Source organism: Arachis hypogaea, chromosome 20 (genome assembly GCF_003086295.3).
Source record: "Arachis hypogaea cultivar Tifrunner chromosome 20, arahy.Tifrunner.gnm2.J5K5, whole genome shotgun sequence".
NCBI classification, from domain to species: Eukaryota; Viridiplantae; Streptophyta; class Magnoliopsida; order Fabales; family Fabaceae; genus Arachis; species Arachis hypogaea.
In genome coordinates, this window is record NC_092055.1 from 123837735 (window position 1) to 123853191 (window position 15457).

General features: G+C 32.9%; 3 protein-coding genes across 5 annotated transcripts; 1 reads left to right on the forward strand and 2 right to left on the reverse strand.

The window, feature by feature from the left end:
* Positions 1-1147: 1147 nt before the first annotated feature.
* Positions 1148-3805, forward strand: LOC112786277 (putative lactoylglutathione lyase). The gene is made up of 9 exons (XM_029296641.1): positions 1148-1391; positions 1505-1688; positions 1792-1916; positions 2009-2073; positions 2429-2641; positions 2756-2803; positions 2981-3088; positions 3205-3345; positions 3764-3805. Exons 1-9 carry the CDS (start codon positions 1148-1150, stop codon positions 3803-3805), a joined length of 1170 nt encoding a protein of 389 aa, XP_029152474.1.
* Positions 3806-3863: 58 nt separating this feature from the next.
* Positions 3864-7042, reverse strand: LOC112786656 (VAN3-binding protein). Of its 2 annotated transcripts, XM_025830019.3 has the most exons (9): positions 6864-7042; positions 6327-6553; positions 5907-5960; positions 5517-5585; positions 5043-5415; positions 4609-4773; positions 4456-4505; positions 4271-4328; positions 3864-4188 (listed from the first exon to the last, which is right to left on the reverse strand). In XM_025830019.3, coding segments are annotated over exons 1-9 (1194 nt in total). In that variant the 5' UTR covers positions 6865-7042; the 3' UTR covers positions 3864-3991. The 2 variants fall into 2 exon arrangements, with proteins under 2 accessions (XP_025685804.1, XP_025685807.1); XM_025830022.3 differs by lacking the exon at positions 5517-5585.
* A 3158-nt stretch (positions 7043-10200) lies between these two features.
* LOC112783031 (uncharacterized) lies at positions 10201-15202 on the reverse strand. Of its 2 annotated transcripts, none has more exons than XM_025825766.3 (15): positions 14596-15202; positions 14433-14473; positions 13735-13804; positions 13488-13636; positions 13192-13287; positions 13029-13099; positions 12843-12904; positions 12696-12759; positions 12498-12582; positions 12273-12399; positions 11960-12048; positions 11700-11754; positions 11296-11435; positions 10970-11146; positions 10201-10776 (listed from the first exon to the last, which is right to left on the reverse strand). In XM_025825766.3, the coding sequence occupies exons 1-14, from the start codon at positions 14669-14671 to the stop codon at positions 10973-10975; spliced, it is 1299 nt and encodes a 432-aa protein (XP_025681551.1). In that variant the 5' UTR covers positions 14672-15202; the 3' UTR covers positions 10201-10776; positions 10970-10972. The 2 variants fall into 2 exon arrangements, with proteins under 2 accessions (XP_025681551.1, XP_025681550.1); XM_025825765.3 differs by having other exon boundaries at positions 10201-10780.
* Positions 15203-15457: the final 255 nt, after the last annotated feature.

Sequence of the window (15457 nt, forward strand, 5' to 3'; positions counted from 1 at the left end):
GATGATGCCGAGGCTTTAGGTTTTGTCCCTTTCAATAAAAAACTTTTCAGGTTCAGTCCTCACTTCGTTGTTGTGCGGTTCTTCATTCCTTCGAATCGTTAAGCTTGGCTTTAATTTTCTCACGGGAGTTTTCGAGCCATAGAGTACAAAGAACTGCATCAACTTGGGTTGAAGTGAGTCTCTGAATTGGAGCAACTCGATGGGTTGTTGTTGCTGTTCTTGATTGTGAAGGTTATACTCTTCTACCATTTTTGTTTTTTGAATTAGTTTATTGAGATTTTTCGATCTTTGTTCTTTGTTCTGTTTAAAAATAAGATTAAAGAGATGATATGGTGATAATAGTGGCGATAGTGGTAACGAGTTTGGCGACAGAGTATTTGAAAGAGAGAGAAAATAATATTTTAGAGATGATAATAAAAGTGAATAGGTTTTGGAAGGTAAAATTAAAAAAAAATAGTGTTGACCATATAGTTTGATAAAAAAAATTTGAGGATAAAGATAAAATTGATGCAAATAAAAAAATTTAAAAATAAAATTAAAACAAATTAAAATTTAAAAATATTTTTAAAATTTTTAACAAATTTTAATAATAAAAAATATATTTTACCCTAAAAAAATAAACATCTTCAATCCTTGTTTTTGGTTTGTATCTTCAACCTTCTTCCCACACCTACCCTCAAGTTGCAATGGTAATAAACTAGGCCAATACTTGCATAAACTTCTTTTGTTATTCTAAAAAGAACCGCATCATTGTACTTTACCATGTGGTTTTGTTTTGTACATAGATTGTAGGAGCATGCATTTTACAACTCAAAATTCATGCCAACGATACCCTTTTTCTCCTCTTAAAATAATCATCGAATACTAACAAAACTAATGGTTCAATTTGTCAATATGTTTTTCTTTCTTCTTGAGATTCAACATGTATTGTATACTAACAAAATCATGATGGTAAATAATAAATATGCGCAATTTGGAAATTTAAGACTGAATTTTTATACAAAGGTTTTGCTGAATGAATTGACGAAAGAAAATTAAAACGAGCAGACTCAATGATGTAAATGAAAGCCCAAACTCTACAAAACGCTGTAGTTACAATGGGCTAAAGCCCAATCCAATAAAAGCCCGTTAACAATAATTACTGTCCATGCATGATGCATGGTGGATAGAGCTGTTTGGTTTAGGTAGTCGGGAAGAAGAGAACAAGGCAACCAGCTTCATTAGCAATTTGCAGCATTGCCAAATGGCAATGGCAATGGCCATGGCCTCATCCTCAATGTTATCAACAACTTGTTCTTTCAGTTTCCCTTCTATCACTATGTGCATTTCCTCTTACAACCCTAACCGTTCTAGAAGACTAGCTCTCTTTCACCTTCTTTCTGGTCCTTTTGGTAATTAACCTCCGTTCACATCAGCTTTATTATTATTCATTTGATACTTAGAGTTAATTAATTATATTATAACTCTGTTTACATTAACAGAATTGTTACGGCAATTTGTTCAGCTATTCCACAGTCCCAATCTCTGTTATTTGGTGTAAAAGGTTCAGAATTGTTTAGAGTAGGAGAGGCTAATGCAGCAGAGAATCTAATTCAACCAGAGCAAAACTTGTTTGAATGGGTCAAAAATGACAATAGAAGATTCTTACATGTTGTGTACCGTGTTGGGGACTTGGATAAGACTATAAAGTATGCTACCTATGATGCTTCAATTGCCCTAAATTAATGCAATTATTATAATTCTATATTCTTGAATCTTGATTACATTTTTGGAATGTGTATATATATTTAGGTTTTACACGGAGTGCCTTGGCATGAACCTGTTGAGAAAACGTGATATACCTGAAGAAAGATACACAAATGCTTTTCTTGGATATGGCCCTGAAGATTCCAATTTTACAGTTGAGCTTACCTACAGTGAGTTTAGATGTGCAAGATTCAAACTTTTGTTTAGCATAAAATAGTTTGTGCTTCTCATGTTTCGTGTTTGTATTTCTTCATCATTGCAGATTATGGAGTGGACAAGTATGACATTGGAAATGGGTTTGGTCATTTGGGTGTTGTAGTTGAAGATGTAAGCTCCTATTATAGAACAATTAGAAAACAAAGCATGATTGTTGATATTGTAGAACTAAGCAACAGCAACTTAAAAATAGAGTCTCCATTTGAACACATTGGTACATTAAGAACCAATTTATATTTTTCATGAACATTAGTTACCAGCTTATATAACATCACTAGCCAATTGATCAATGTGTGTTGTTATCTTCAAACTGTGAAATTCTCACAGGAAGTTAAAAACTCAAATGGTCTTTTTTAGAGTGGTTTTTGGTACATTTCCTTTTCTTGATGCTCAATGTATGCTGCATGTCTCTATCAAATTTCTGACTTAAATTATGATGATTATTGTCCTTACTCCAATTTTCTAGGCTGCCAAGGCAGTTGATCTGATAAAAGCAAAAGGTGGAAAGGTTATCAAGGAACCAGGGCCTGTCAAAGGTGGCAGCACAGTAACTTCTTTCATCCAAGATCCTGATGGTTATGAATTTGAGCTCTTGGAAAGAGGACTTACTTCCGAACCCCTATGCCAAGTGTCACTTCGTGTAGGTGATCTTGACCGTGCCATAGTCTTCTATCAGAAAGTGAGTGTTTTCTACTCCTATTAGGATGAAAATGTGAAAGGTTCTTTCATGAAGTGAATTCCATCTTTCTTTCATGTAGCTTAATATTTGTCCTTGTTTTATGGATTTCAAAAGGCTCTTGGCATGCAACTTCTGCATAGGAAAGACAATCCTGAGCACAAGGTAAACTTATGGTGATGGCAATTATTAATATCATGCGCAAGTTGGCTTGTTTGGTTTCTGCTTTTATTTTCAGTGACCTTTGCTTATTAGATTTTGTGAAGAAAAAAAGTAAAAACAAAAAACATGATTTTATCGATTTTTAGCTATCAATTGTCATTGATTCTGATTGTTTTACAGAATACAGTTGCCACAATGGGGTATGGTCCTGAAGATAAGAACACTGTTCTAGAACTTACATATAACTATGGAATCACTAATTATGACAAAGGAAATGGCTATGGACAGGTAGATACTATTTAGTTTCCATTTTCGAAAGTGGTTTTATTGATTTTTGTGTTGTTTTCCGTGTCTATTTTCTATATCTTACTGTTAGAATGCAACTCATTTATGTGTTTGCACAGATTGCAATAGGCACAAATGATGTGTATAAGAGTGCAGAAGCAATCAAACTGTGTGGAGGCAAGATTATCCGTGAACCTGGGCCGCTGCCAGGTATCAACACCAAGATAGCAGTTTGCTTGGACCCTGATGGTTGGAAATTGGTATGCATAACCTTTCCCTCTATTTGATTGTATGGGATTTATTATGTGCTTCTTCTAAGACTTCAACCAGGTCAACTACGTTGATGAGGTCAACTACGTTGATGAATTCATGGGTGGTTTGTGTATGATATGTAATAAGAGAGGAATGAATCATATGTGAAATAACGTGAGAAATTCTAGGCGAACATATTTTGTTTTAAACACCATGCCGACTCACTCTCCATGGTTGGACGGAATGAGTCGGATGACTTGCGATGCAAGATATGTACACCTAACGTAACTCAAAATACTATTATCACTACTGCTTTTTCTCTATACCTATCATCTGAATTCTCCATTCATTTACACCCGAGACTTTGGCATAGAATGATACCATCTTATTGTATTTTAAAGTTTGACTTGTGTATTACTTATGCAGGCTTTTGTTGATAATGCTGATTTCCTGAAGGAATTAGAGTGACAATGTAATGGTTCTAGATCCTATGCCTCTTCATTGAAATCATTGTACTCTATCAATGTCCTTGGTGAAATCTTACAGTTATTCTATCAAATGTACATCTGTATAAGCATCTCATCAAGTAAAAGTAAAAGAGAAGTAGAAAAAGCAACCCCATATCAGCCATTTTATTTTATTTTCTGTTTATATTTATGCCGCTTTGGCGCGGCAATTCAACATATACTGGATCCCATCAAGCCAGAACTGTTTGTCTCTTTTACTCTCACATTCAAACTCTATTATCCTTTCTGCAGTTTTAATTCCAAAATATGCCCTCTTTTCTATTAAGTCTTCCTTCTCTCTTCCCGGCCAAGCTTGGACATCACTGCAGACTCCGGTGACTATACCTGCGATTTTATAGGGCGTACCTTAAAGCATTGGTTTTCAGATTGTGCGAAAGAATAGTTATGAATGAAACTTTGAGCTTACATTTCTTCTTTTTGGTGAATGTTCCTGCCATGTGCTTGCTCTTCATTTTCGCTATAACCTGTTGTAATTTTGTTAGAACATTCCATGTAACTATTTAATTGGAGATATCAACAAAATCAGTGGTTACGATTATCTCCTATGCCTATTATTTGTTGATGGATTTTTGAGTGTCTTCTAGCAATTACCTGTAAATTTGAATTCATATTGAAAGATACTTGCTTCCAGTGAAGATCTCCTGCATTTAACATTGGGATACTTTGTGTTATAAATATAAACTTCTATATGCATTTGCCATTTGTTTTAATTCACTTAGATTGCTATGAACATTTTAATGATACCTTTTCTTGTACGCTTTAGAATCTCCCCTCCTTTGAAAACAGAGTCCAGTGCCAGCAAGATGTTTGCTTCTCTTCCTTCCTTGCATTTTTCATCGACTAGAGGGAACGTCGTCGCTCCAACCCCCTTCTGCAGTCTTGCCTTTAGAGTAGCAGCTCCTCGCAACGCTTCCAACATAACATTTCGTTTAGTAGATTCTTTCATTATAATATTAGATGACATCTTTGGCATATGAACTTATAACATTTCTTCTATGGTTTTCTGGTCTCCATCTACCTCCGGCTATAAAACTACCCTCCATATGATCTACTTTATTAACTGAAAGCCTCAACAGCCTTATCAAAACATGTTCATAGCACCTAAAGAGTTAATACACGAGGCAAGAACATGGTGCAAAATGCAAATTGAGAAATGAACAATATAGAGGTTCTGATACCTGTGGCCGCTCCAGCTGTTAAAGTCATCATATCTCCATTGGTTTTTGCATTAATGGCAGAGTTAACTACAGTTAAGATTTGTTCATGTTCAGCTCCCATATCCTCAGCAATCTCAATGCAGTGAGAGGCAACCAAGGCTGCTGCTGATGCAATCGTGGCAGAACTGATGGGATTGTTCTTTTGGCCGGCATTAGGCACTTCTTGTGATGATGCCATTGAAGCTGCAATGGCCGCAACGGCAGCAGCTACACCTGCCACGGATACTGCAGCATGCAACTGAGCATTATGAGTCCTAATTTCCTGCTTTTTCCTCTCCTTTTGATCCTTCAGCCATCTTCCCATTGTCCTTCCTCTCAGCAAACTCTTGTAAAGCTAGTATGCAAAAGTTTACAAGAAGAATAACAAAGAAAAAGAGTGATGAATGATTGAGCTTTTATTTTTAGTATATAATCATGAGGTTGAGTGTAATGTACCCCATTTCTGAGCAAGTTTTGACTTGAAAGGAATTCTGGATTGATTGCTTGATGGAGTAAAAATAAGTCCTGCACATAATGGATACTTTTTGTCATTAATTTCTCTACTTGGGTTAAGTCCAGATTTATGTCATTTAGTTTATCCTTTTTTGAAACTACATATCAAGCAATCAGTGACATAATTATCCATTATGGGCAGCACATAATGTTAAAAATAAGTTCTTCTGTAAGTTAGAAACCAAAACAACCTCACATGTTGTGACTTATCTGAATTCACAGTGTGTAGATAAGACAGATAGATGATTTTAAAGTGAAAGGTGAAGTTTAATTAGAGCATATTAATGCCAAATGATGATTACCATACTATATGTGAAAGCAGTATGATAGTACCTTAGTTTCATCACTATCTTTTGGCAAAATCTGAGGGCAACATCCATTAAGTAACTGCTCAAATAATTTACATCAGAATCATTGTAAATATATAAAGCAATAGCTACACACTTTGAAATTCATATATGCTTGTAAATATTGAAGAATTCTAGAATCAGGAGAAAGAAAGAACATTGATTTTGGTGAAAAGGGCTTCTGATTTCTCATTAGAATCTCTTCTTTTTGGCTTTTTTTTTTCTTTCCCTTTACTCAAGTGTGTGTGCATAGCATAGAATCTATTATTAATAGAACTCAAACTAACTTCTTGATTTTCAGTTTCAAAATGCTGCATTTCTTGCTAACTAAAGTAGTTTTAAAGGCCTAATTTCTGATTAAAAGGTTTTTCAAATTCCAAAGTAGAACCAAAAGCAAAAAACTTACAGAATCCTTGTTCTCAGCAGAAGTTGTGGAAGGCTTGATGTTAGTGTTATAGTGAAGTGCTTTGGAGAGTTCCATTGCTGAGAGACTCCATGATCTTGCAAGAAACTCCATAGACTCTGTTGGAGTCTCAGGTGGTGGACATGATGATGATAGTGTGCATTCTGAAGCTGCATTCTCATCTATGTTCTCTAGCTGATGAATTGAGCATTTGGAATTTGTAGAGCTCACTTTCATTCCAATAAAAATAATGAAAAAGGGTCAAATTTTTTCATCACAATGAATAAAACATGATTATCATATTAATCAAAATCAACATTTGTCCTGAAATGAAGCCAAAAGAAATTAAAAAACTACCTAACAACATTAACAATTATAACTTGTAAAGAATCACAGAAAAGGAGTTAAATTCTTTTATATGTAAAAGCATGGATTCTTGTTTTGTCATGTTATGCTAAGTATATATACTCTCATTTATTACTTTTCAAGTGCCTAAAAGAAAATGAAAAAAAAAAAAGAAGTTTCTCATTTAGCACTCACTTGTTAAAGAGTGGTGAGAGAATTGAGAATGTGGAGAGCAAGATGGTGATGGTGATGAGAGGAATGAGGAGCAACAGTTAGATATTTAACATGATAGAAAAATAAAAATAAAAATAAAAAATATTTTAATTGAGGATAATAAAGACAAGTTAAAAGATTCAACAAGGTGGTAGAAAAAAAAGGGACCCAGGGCATTTTTTCATTCATTCATGTCTCCAACTTAATATGTTTATTGTTGCTTTCTTTTTTTGTATTTCCACTTCTTAGTGCTTTATGCATTAAAGCAGTGAAAGGCCTGGTTTTATGGCAGCCAAGTTCATCATTTCATGGATTCTCCTTTGTCACCATTAACACATTTTCTAAAGTAAAGTTTATGGGGGGCCAATTAATTACTAATAGTATGCTGTTTCTTTATTTTATTTACAAAAACAGATAATTTAATAATAACTTTCTATCCAGAAGGCTCTACCAATTTGGTTTTGTTTAATTTAGTACAAATTTATGTGCATGAATGGTGTGCTTCTTTTTTCTTTTCTTTTTTATTAATTTTTTTTTTAAAAAGAAGGGTTCAAATAGCCGTAGACACCATCATTATATTTTGGTTATAATGAAGGAAGGGTTTGACATATCACACACACACAACAATAATATGTACACACACGAATGTAGATAGATACATATGATGTTCATAATGATGTGATTATGTTAAAATATTTTATGCTGTGCCTACGGTTGTTGCACTAATTAATCACCATTATCATCATCATCATCATAATCATAGATATAGATCATAGATACTTATTTCTAATATTTATAATTGCAGTGCTACCTTATTAATATCTATGTTTCTTTACTAAGAGGGGAGCATCGTTTTAATTGAAAAAAAATTATTACCAAGAAGCAAGGAAGCCTGGGGCTCAATTTAAAAATAGATAGGGGTATTTAAAAAAATAAAAATAAAAAAAGAGACATCGAAGCAGTACCTTCTCAATCTCCTAACAAGCAAATAATATTTATGAATAATTATGTTACTATCAATATTGATTTTAGATTGATTTACAAATTTGACTGTTATGAATTTCTATTGGAGACGTGAATGTCTATTTGTGTGAACTGAATATGTTTAGTTTTTCTATTTTGAAAGAGATTGTATAGTTTCACATGTATTTTATTATGTATTGAAAAAGAAAGAAAACAGAGAGGGTTATTGAAGAAGAGTATATACTTTATTATCTATGAAAAGAGTGAGTATTGTTAATTTTCACTCAACTATACTAGATTAAATGAAAGTTAGTATCCTCGTATATAAATAAGGCAATATTACTAAATAACTTCAATTATATATCAACTTTGAGACCATGAAATAATGATTGGATTTATACCCTTTTGTAATAATTAGGGTTGCTATGTGACAAATAAGTGCGTTAACACAGTTCACACGCGAAGAAACCACTATGCCGGTGTTTGGTGCTTTATAGAATTATAGGTTATAGGCTACTCATAATATAAATTAGAGAAATAACTTAGATTAGTTGAGTATCAACTCACTTGTCGCTTTAAAAAAATGTTAGAAGTTTAAATCATGTCTTATATATGTAGCAAATTTTTAAATAGAGTTTAGATCTGTAATTATTTCACAAATTCTCATTTTATCCCTCATCGATTGAAAAATGATATTGCAGCCCCTCACGATTAATTATGTTCGATATTCTGTCTCTTTTGTTATTGTCTCTATCCAGAACTAACGAATATTGTCTACATATATTATTAACTCAACACATGTCAAACAACTATTTAAAAGGATAAATTGCCTCCTGGTGAATTAGCAAAATGATGTTGTTATGCACGTCTCAAAAATGCTTTACTTCTTCTTCTTCCTTTTATTGTTCATTTTACTACAATCATATCTCCTCACTCCACCCTAGCTGCCACTACTTCCACCCCCTCACTGATCTTTATCATTGCACCTCACTGCCATCTTTAATGTCACAAACTGAAGCTAAATGAGAATTTAATGGGTATATTGTATTGTTGTAGGAATGAGTGAGACCATGAGAATAGAAATAAAGGTGAGGAATAAATACAGAGGTGAGTATGGTGAAAGTTGGATAAGTGATGGCAATAAAATTAGGACGGTGTGGTCCGAGAGAGATGAGAAGATGATGGAATGGCATTGGTGGTGGTGGCATTGGAAGTAACAGTAAAGTACAATGACAAAAGAAGAAGTAAAACGTTTTTTGAGATGTATAAAACAACAACGTTCTGTTAACTCATTAGAGAACGATTTGTTCCTTTAAATAATTGTTTAACACATGTTGAGTTAATGATACACGTAGACAAGATCCGTTAGTTCCGGACGAAAACATTAATAAAAGAGGTAAAATGTCTTACAAAATTAATCATGAGAGATCATAATGTCATTTTTCAATCGATGAAGAACGGAATAAAAATTTGTGAAATGATTAGGAGCCGAATTGAGATTTTACTCTTATTTTTTTTATTTTAAAAGATCATACATACATACAACTTTATTGCTATTTACATTTTAATGTGGCATAAAATTTACAGAAAACCTTCTTTAGTTACCATAAATTTTGTATTTTTCATTCTAAATAATTCATATAATACATGTAAGATATAGATATTTTTGAAGTCTAGTGCAAATTGGCATCCATTGATGATCCTCATACATATGATGTAACTTTTAACCTAAAGGTGCAAATTGCCAGCAATTACTCGAACAATTACTAAGAGTTTGAATGAGGAAAAAAGTTTAAAAAAAATTATTACTTTTTATTTTTATTTTTTTTTTCAAAATGTTGTGAAATAAAAATTAAAAATAATAAAAATAAGAAAATCCTATTTTTCGTATTTTTAATTTTTTGTTTATAAAATCTCAAAAGTAGAAAATAGAGTCTAAAAATAAAAACAAAAAAATAATCAGTTGTACTCATTTTTCAACACTTACTCATTCTTCTTCCTTTTTGTTTATTATCAACACTTACTTTTCAACGACTGTCCTTTATACTCATTTTTCTCAACTATAAAATTAGTTGTGGAACCTATATCAACCAAATTTCAGACCTCATCCAAAACCAAGGTTCAATAGTAATATTCTTTTCTTTATTTTTTTCTTTCTTTTTGGCACTAAGATTAACTATAATTACAAGAACAAATTCAGCAAAAACAATATGAAAAAGTTCTTTGATCTTTTTCCAAATAAACTATGAATTCAATTGAGTGTAAACATTTCTCATTTTTAGAAGGAAAGGAGTACATTTGTGATTACATTAGTATGCTAACAAATCTAACTGTACAAAGGATAAAATAATAATAATGATAATAATAAATCAAACTTGTATAATGAATGATTGAGAGAGATTAATGTGATATAAGTTGAGATGACCAGGTCAAAAATTAAATAGAAAAAGAAAAAAAAGAAAAGGGATTATGCCCATGGGCCTCACCCACCCATATCCATATTTTGACTCATCCATCATAAAACTCATTAATTGTTAATACAAAAAATGCAACCCAGCCAAACAGACCCTTTCCCACAATTTTCAAGGTCTACACCACAATCTTCATTCTTCAATTCAACCCTTGAGCCAAGTGTGGCATGATGCCATCCATGCCAATAAAATCAAGCATACATAGTTTTCTCCAAAACTTGTTCAACTCTTCACTTAAGCCTCAAAGGTTTGCACCTGCCTCTTCCTTTCATATGAATCTTACTTACCCACCAGCATGTTGTGTATGTACCTATGCATTTAGAAGTGGTAAAATTACAAATGGAAGTGGCATTTCTTTTCTTTTGGCTTGACATAACATGCCACTATTGCTCTGGTGAAGTAAATGCCGTGACATGTGAGAGACCATGGAAAAACAAGCTCTAGGTGGCTACTTCAAACTCCTGTCTGAAACAAATCAACTCAGTGTCTCACACAAATATAATTCCATGACTTAATTGTATACCATTTAATGAATATGCAAGAAAAATTTCTTATGTTGTCAAGGTAAATTACAATATACAAGGTTAGGTAATATTACACACGACATTGCTTAATCTATCATACCAAAGTTAGGTAAATAACTGATTTTCTTACATATTATTTGGCTGAAGAAATTCGGCGTAGCGAAGGAATCCAACTGCTTGAAGTACGAGAATTACTACCGAAAACGCGAGCAATGTGTGAACTTCCTAAGGGCTTTTCTGCTTTTGATGCATTTTCTTTAGAGGATTTTGGCAAGCCAGATGATGTAGAAGGACCGTTGTTCCCGTTCTGCGAAAAAAAAAGTGATCTCAATCAGATGAATTACCTGAGCTAAGTAAAATTTCAAATTAAACACAGGAAGGACAAGAATACACATTTAAAGAGGGATTAGAGGCAAGAAATGCAAGACTTGCAATTTCATGGAGGTGACAACATACATGTTTCTCAGTCTGATTCTTGAAACTATGATTGTGACCAACAGATGGTTTAGGCTGTGCAGTTGCGCTTGGACGATCATGATTCTGGTTCGCCAACTGTCTTGTTGCAGTTACATGAGTTGAATCATTGACTCCTGAACCTGAAATGGAATGTGAAGCATCAGAATCATAAATCATCACTTCACTACACTGAAAATTCTTGGAATGCAGTTAACAATTAAGATAAGAAAGAGTTAGTTGGGAAATATATGTTCTCATATTCCCATCATAGGATTATATCAGAAGCTGTTAGGTTCTGTGTTTAAGATTTAGACAACAAGTTTCATGAAAATAACCTAAGTTAGCTATTATGAGAATTTTCTAATAATTGTTTTTCGCCTTGTAAGTGACAAGAATGAAGTTACCTGTATTCTTGTCCGTAGCCATGGGTTCTAGACTGCTAGGTACAGCAGCTGAAGGCTGAAAATTTCCAAACACTCATCATGTCAGAAAAAGAATAAGATTAGGACATCATTCAAAGAAACTATCAGAAATGCCATCTAACAATATCAATCCATGGCATGAAATTTGTTCTAAAAGGGTAATAAAAATATTGAACTACACACAATTATGGCATGAAAGTTGTTCAAAAAGGGTAATAAAAATATAGCGAGAAACTACTAACAGCTGTTTGATTTTGTATCTGTCTCTGTCTCTGTTGTGTCTGTTGGTACTTTAGAATGGTCCAGTCAAACAAATTGTCAGATTCAAATCCTGCACATTGAATTCAGCCGAATAAGATTATTTCGACAAGAAGGAAGAAGAAAAATATAACACATACCGTGAAGTTTTGAAATCCTAGGATTAGTGTTAATTGATACCATCAAAATACTAACTCACAAGCAAATTATTACCCTTACTAAGCATAGACTAATTTTTCTGTTATCTGGCAAATTAGTTAAAATCAAATCAAGTATATAAAAGCAAACAGTCAAAACCTTCACGAGAGAACAATTCACGAAACAAGCGCTTCAAGAATCCATAATCTGGTAGTTGATCAAATGTCAAGGAGTGGCAATAATGAAAGTAAGAAGCGAACTCCACGGGATATGACTTGCAAAGCATCTAGGAGAAAAAAATATCAATATTTAGTCAAGGTTTCAAGTACTCAATGATAAGTTCGGAGATCAATCATTTTATCAAACTGAAAAACACACACATACCTCAATGGGAGTTGACAACTTCTTCTCACAAATCCTATCATATTTTTCCTTTTTGGTGACAGCTTTCAGACCCTGCCAGGGAAGGCTGAAACGCAAAAACTAGATAGTCAAGACCCGTTTCTTATTCAATTGATATGCAACATTTTTTTAAAGCTCAAAATGTCTGGAAAGTTAGAACGAATAGTGGAAAAAACATACCTTCCTCTTAAGAAGTACATAAGAACATAGCCAAGAGACTCTAAATCATCTCGACGACTTTGCTCTGACAAAATAGAATCCAAATGGTGAGAAATTCGTAAATTGCAATCTGTATAATATAAAGAAGGAAAATTTCTTTCTACTTACCAATTCCTATGTGAGTATTACAACTTGCATAGCGTGCAGTTCCTGTTAAGTTTTTATTCTCTCTGGATGAGTTCATCAAAGTTGGGTTGGGGGGGGAGGGAGAATAAAAAATTAGGCAACAATAGACATGGAAAAACATTATACAACAAGACACGATAAAAAACAAATAATGAAACAAAAATATACCTGTAAGGAATATGTTTATTTGTGCTAAGGTCCTTATATCTTTTTGCAAGTCCAAAGTCAATAATATAAACCTGTAAATTTAACAAATCGACAAAAAAAAATAAGCATGAATTTGGTAGCGAGTCTAGCAATGAAAGGGATCGAGCGAATTCTGGCATGTTACCTGGGTTGCTTTCCTCCCAAGACCCATAAGGAAGTTATCTGGTTTGATGTCTCTATGCAAATATCCCTTCGAATGTAGGTACTCGATTCTCGTAAGCTGTAATCCAGTAAATAAAACAGATTTCACTTTACACTTTCATTGAAACTTTTCACTAATGTGAACTATGACTACAAATAAGTAAAATTATTTAAGAGTTGAAACTGCTCAAATAATATGCAGATGAGATGGTAATATCAAGAAAAAGCAAGGAACAAATGCCGCCTTCTTGAAAATCAAAGCAAGGAAACAGTAATTACCATCTGATCAGCCAACATCAAAACTGTTTTCAATGTAAATTTTCTCCCGCAATAGACAAAAAGGTCCTCGAGACTCGGTCCCAGAAGATCAATAACTAGAACATTATTGTCTCCATCAATGCCACACCATTTCATACTTGGTACACCGCCTGAAACAGAAAAGGCAAGGGGAATCATAAACATTTAACCCTCTTGGCAAATGTTATCAGAACATTTACACATTCGAAGCGCTTCTGTTATAACTTACTTTCTCCTTGAAGAAGATTATACAACTTTGCCTCATAGAGCAGCTGTGGATGTTTGGTTTTCTTGTTCTCCTACAAAATAGGAAATGCAGCCGCTATAAATAACTATTAAGTACATAAATAGCTCTTGAAATGCTGAATATGAAGGAAACCCAAGAGATTATGAAACAAATTATAAACTTTCTAGCAAGTGTAGTTATCTATTTAAAAATTCGACCCAAGTTTTCATGTGTTATCTATCATGCATTGAAACAATTGGCCTTAGTTCAGTAATTTCAAATAACCATTCATCAACAGCATACATGGAACAACAGATTGCTATAATCAAGTAATGAATCTTTTACTTCAATCTGAATATTTTCAAATAATAATAATAGTAGTAATAAATTTACATGCATAAGTTATGATATATCAGCTCATATATCATAATTTAGGCATGTAATTTATGTTCATATATTAGCTGCATTTCTAAATTCCCCCATTTCTAATATGAATTATCGAACAACACCATCCAACCCAACCTACTTCAATTTTTTAAAATAAATAAACAAACGACAAAGTAGAAGTTGATCCCCCAACTTATTCATGTTCTTAGACATCATGCCATGCATGATTATTAGCACAATTCTTTTTTTTCTTCTTGATTAAAAATAAAAAATGAAGGCAAATCAATTTTTAAGTAAGAAAGAAGAAGACGCACCATCTTGACGGCCACAATCTCAGAGGTCTCAATATTTGTAGCTGCCAAGAAAAAAATTTTAAACATGATCAGCACAAGCATAGAGAAGAATCAATAAACTTAAAAGGAAAAAAATAACAATAATAACAGAGCAAGAAGAAGAAACAAAAGAAAGTTATTTTACCAATATAAATTTCACCAAAGGAACCGCTTCCAATTTTCTTACCGATCTTGTACTTTCCTCCCACAACCCTCTCCATCTCTTATACCCAACAACCAAACAATAGCTAAAAAAAAGGTTCAAACCAAACCAAACTGGTTCGTGCTCGGGGTTTTTCTTCTGCAAAATCTTATGCTCGTAGCTGATGCCGAAGAAGATGAATGCAAAAAGAAGGCGCAGAATCTTTAGCTTCAGGTAAAGAAAATGATATAGGAGAGAGGAGAGAGCAGAAGCAAGAGGAAGTTTGATGGATAAAAATTGGATTGGATTGGATTAGAATTGGTGGAAAGAAACAGGAAATTGTTGAAATTGATTGTAAATGGACGGAGAAGAGAAAGAAGGAAAACAAGTTGCTCAGAACATTGCTTTATAAAAGATAGGGTCAATTTTGGAATATCGTACGTACGAACTACTAACTCATTTTTATTTTTATTTTTCTTTTAATTTTCAAAAGTTGGTTGATGATCTGTAACAAGCCTCAACCACCTAACCCAATCCATTTCTTCCTTTATTTTCTTCTTACCCCACTATATACTCACTACACAAATAGAATTAGATCCTCTGCTAATTTATTCTTCTATTAAAAAGTATTCAAATATATTTTATATTATTTGTTATGTATACAATTAATATTTTTTAATTAATTAGTATATTTTTTATAAAAAAATTAAATAAAATTTAATATCAATTAACTATTTTTTATTTTATCATTAAATTCTTACTTGTAACATAGAAAAACAAACCAAATTAAACGAAATTAAGTCAACTCAAGTTTAATTTTAATTTATAAATCACATCACAAGTTAAGGTGAATTTTAAATTAAAT

Excerpts from the sequence above, each read along its gene's own strand:
- LOC112786277 (XM_029296641.1), top strand. The coding sequence starts at position 1,148 with ATGCATGATGCATGGTGGATAGAGCTGTTTGGTTTAGGTAGTCGGGAA. Across the intron at positions 1,917-2,008 it reads TACAGTTGAGCTTACCTACA|ATTATGGAGTGGACAAGTAT; the intron begins GTGAGTTTAGAT and ends TCATCATTGCAG. Across the intron at positions 3,346-3,763 it reads ACCCTGATGGTTGGAAATTG|GCTTTTGTTGATAATGCTGA; the intron begins GTATGCATAACC and ends TTACTTATGCAG.
- LOC112786656 (XM_025830019.3), bottom strand. Across the intron at positions 4,506-4,608 it reads TCTAAAGCGTACAAGAAAAG|GAGATCTTCACTGGAAGCAA; the intron begins GTATCATTAAAA and ends TGTTAAATGCAG. Across the intron at positions 4,329-4,455 it reads ATATGAATTCAAATTTACAG|GTTATAGCGAAAATGAAGAG; the intron begins GTAATTGCTAGA and ends AAATTACAACAG.
- LOC112783031 (XM_025825766.3), bottom strand. The coding sequence starts at position 14,671 with ATGGAGAGGGTTGTGGGAGGAAAGTACAAGATCGGTAAGAAAATTGGA. Across the intron at positions 12,905-13,028 it reads AATAAACATATTCCTTACAG|AGAGAATAAAAACTTAACAG; the intron begins GTATATTTTTGT and ends GAACTCATCCAG. Across the intron at positions 12,049-12,272 it reads TGAATTGTTCTCTCGTGAAG|GATTTGAATCTGACAATTTG; the intron begins GTTTTGACTGTT and ends TTCAATGTGCAG.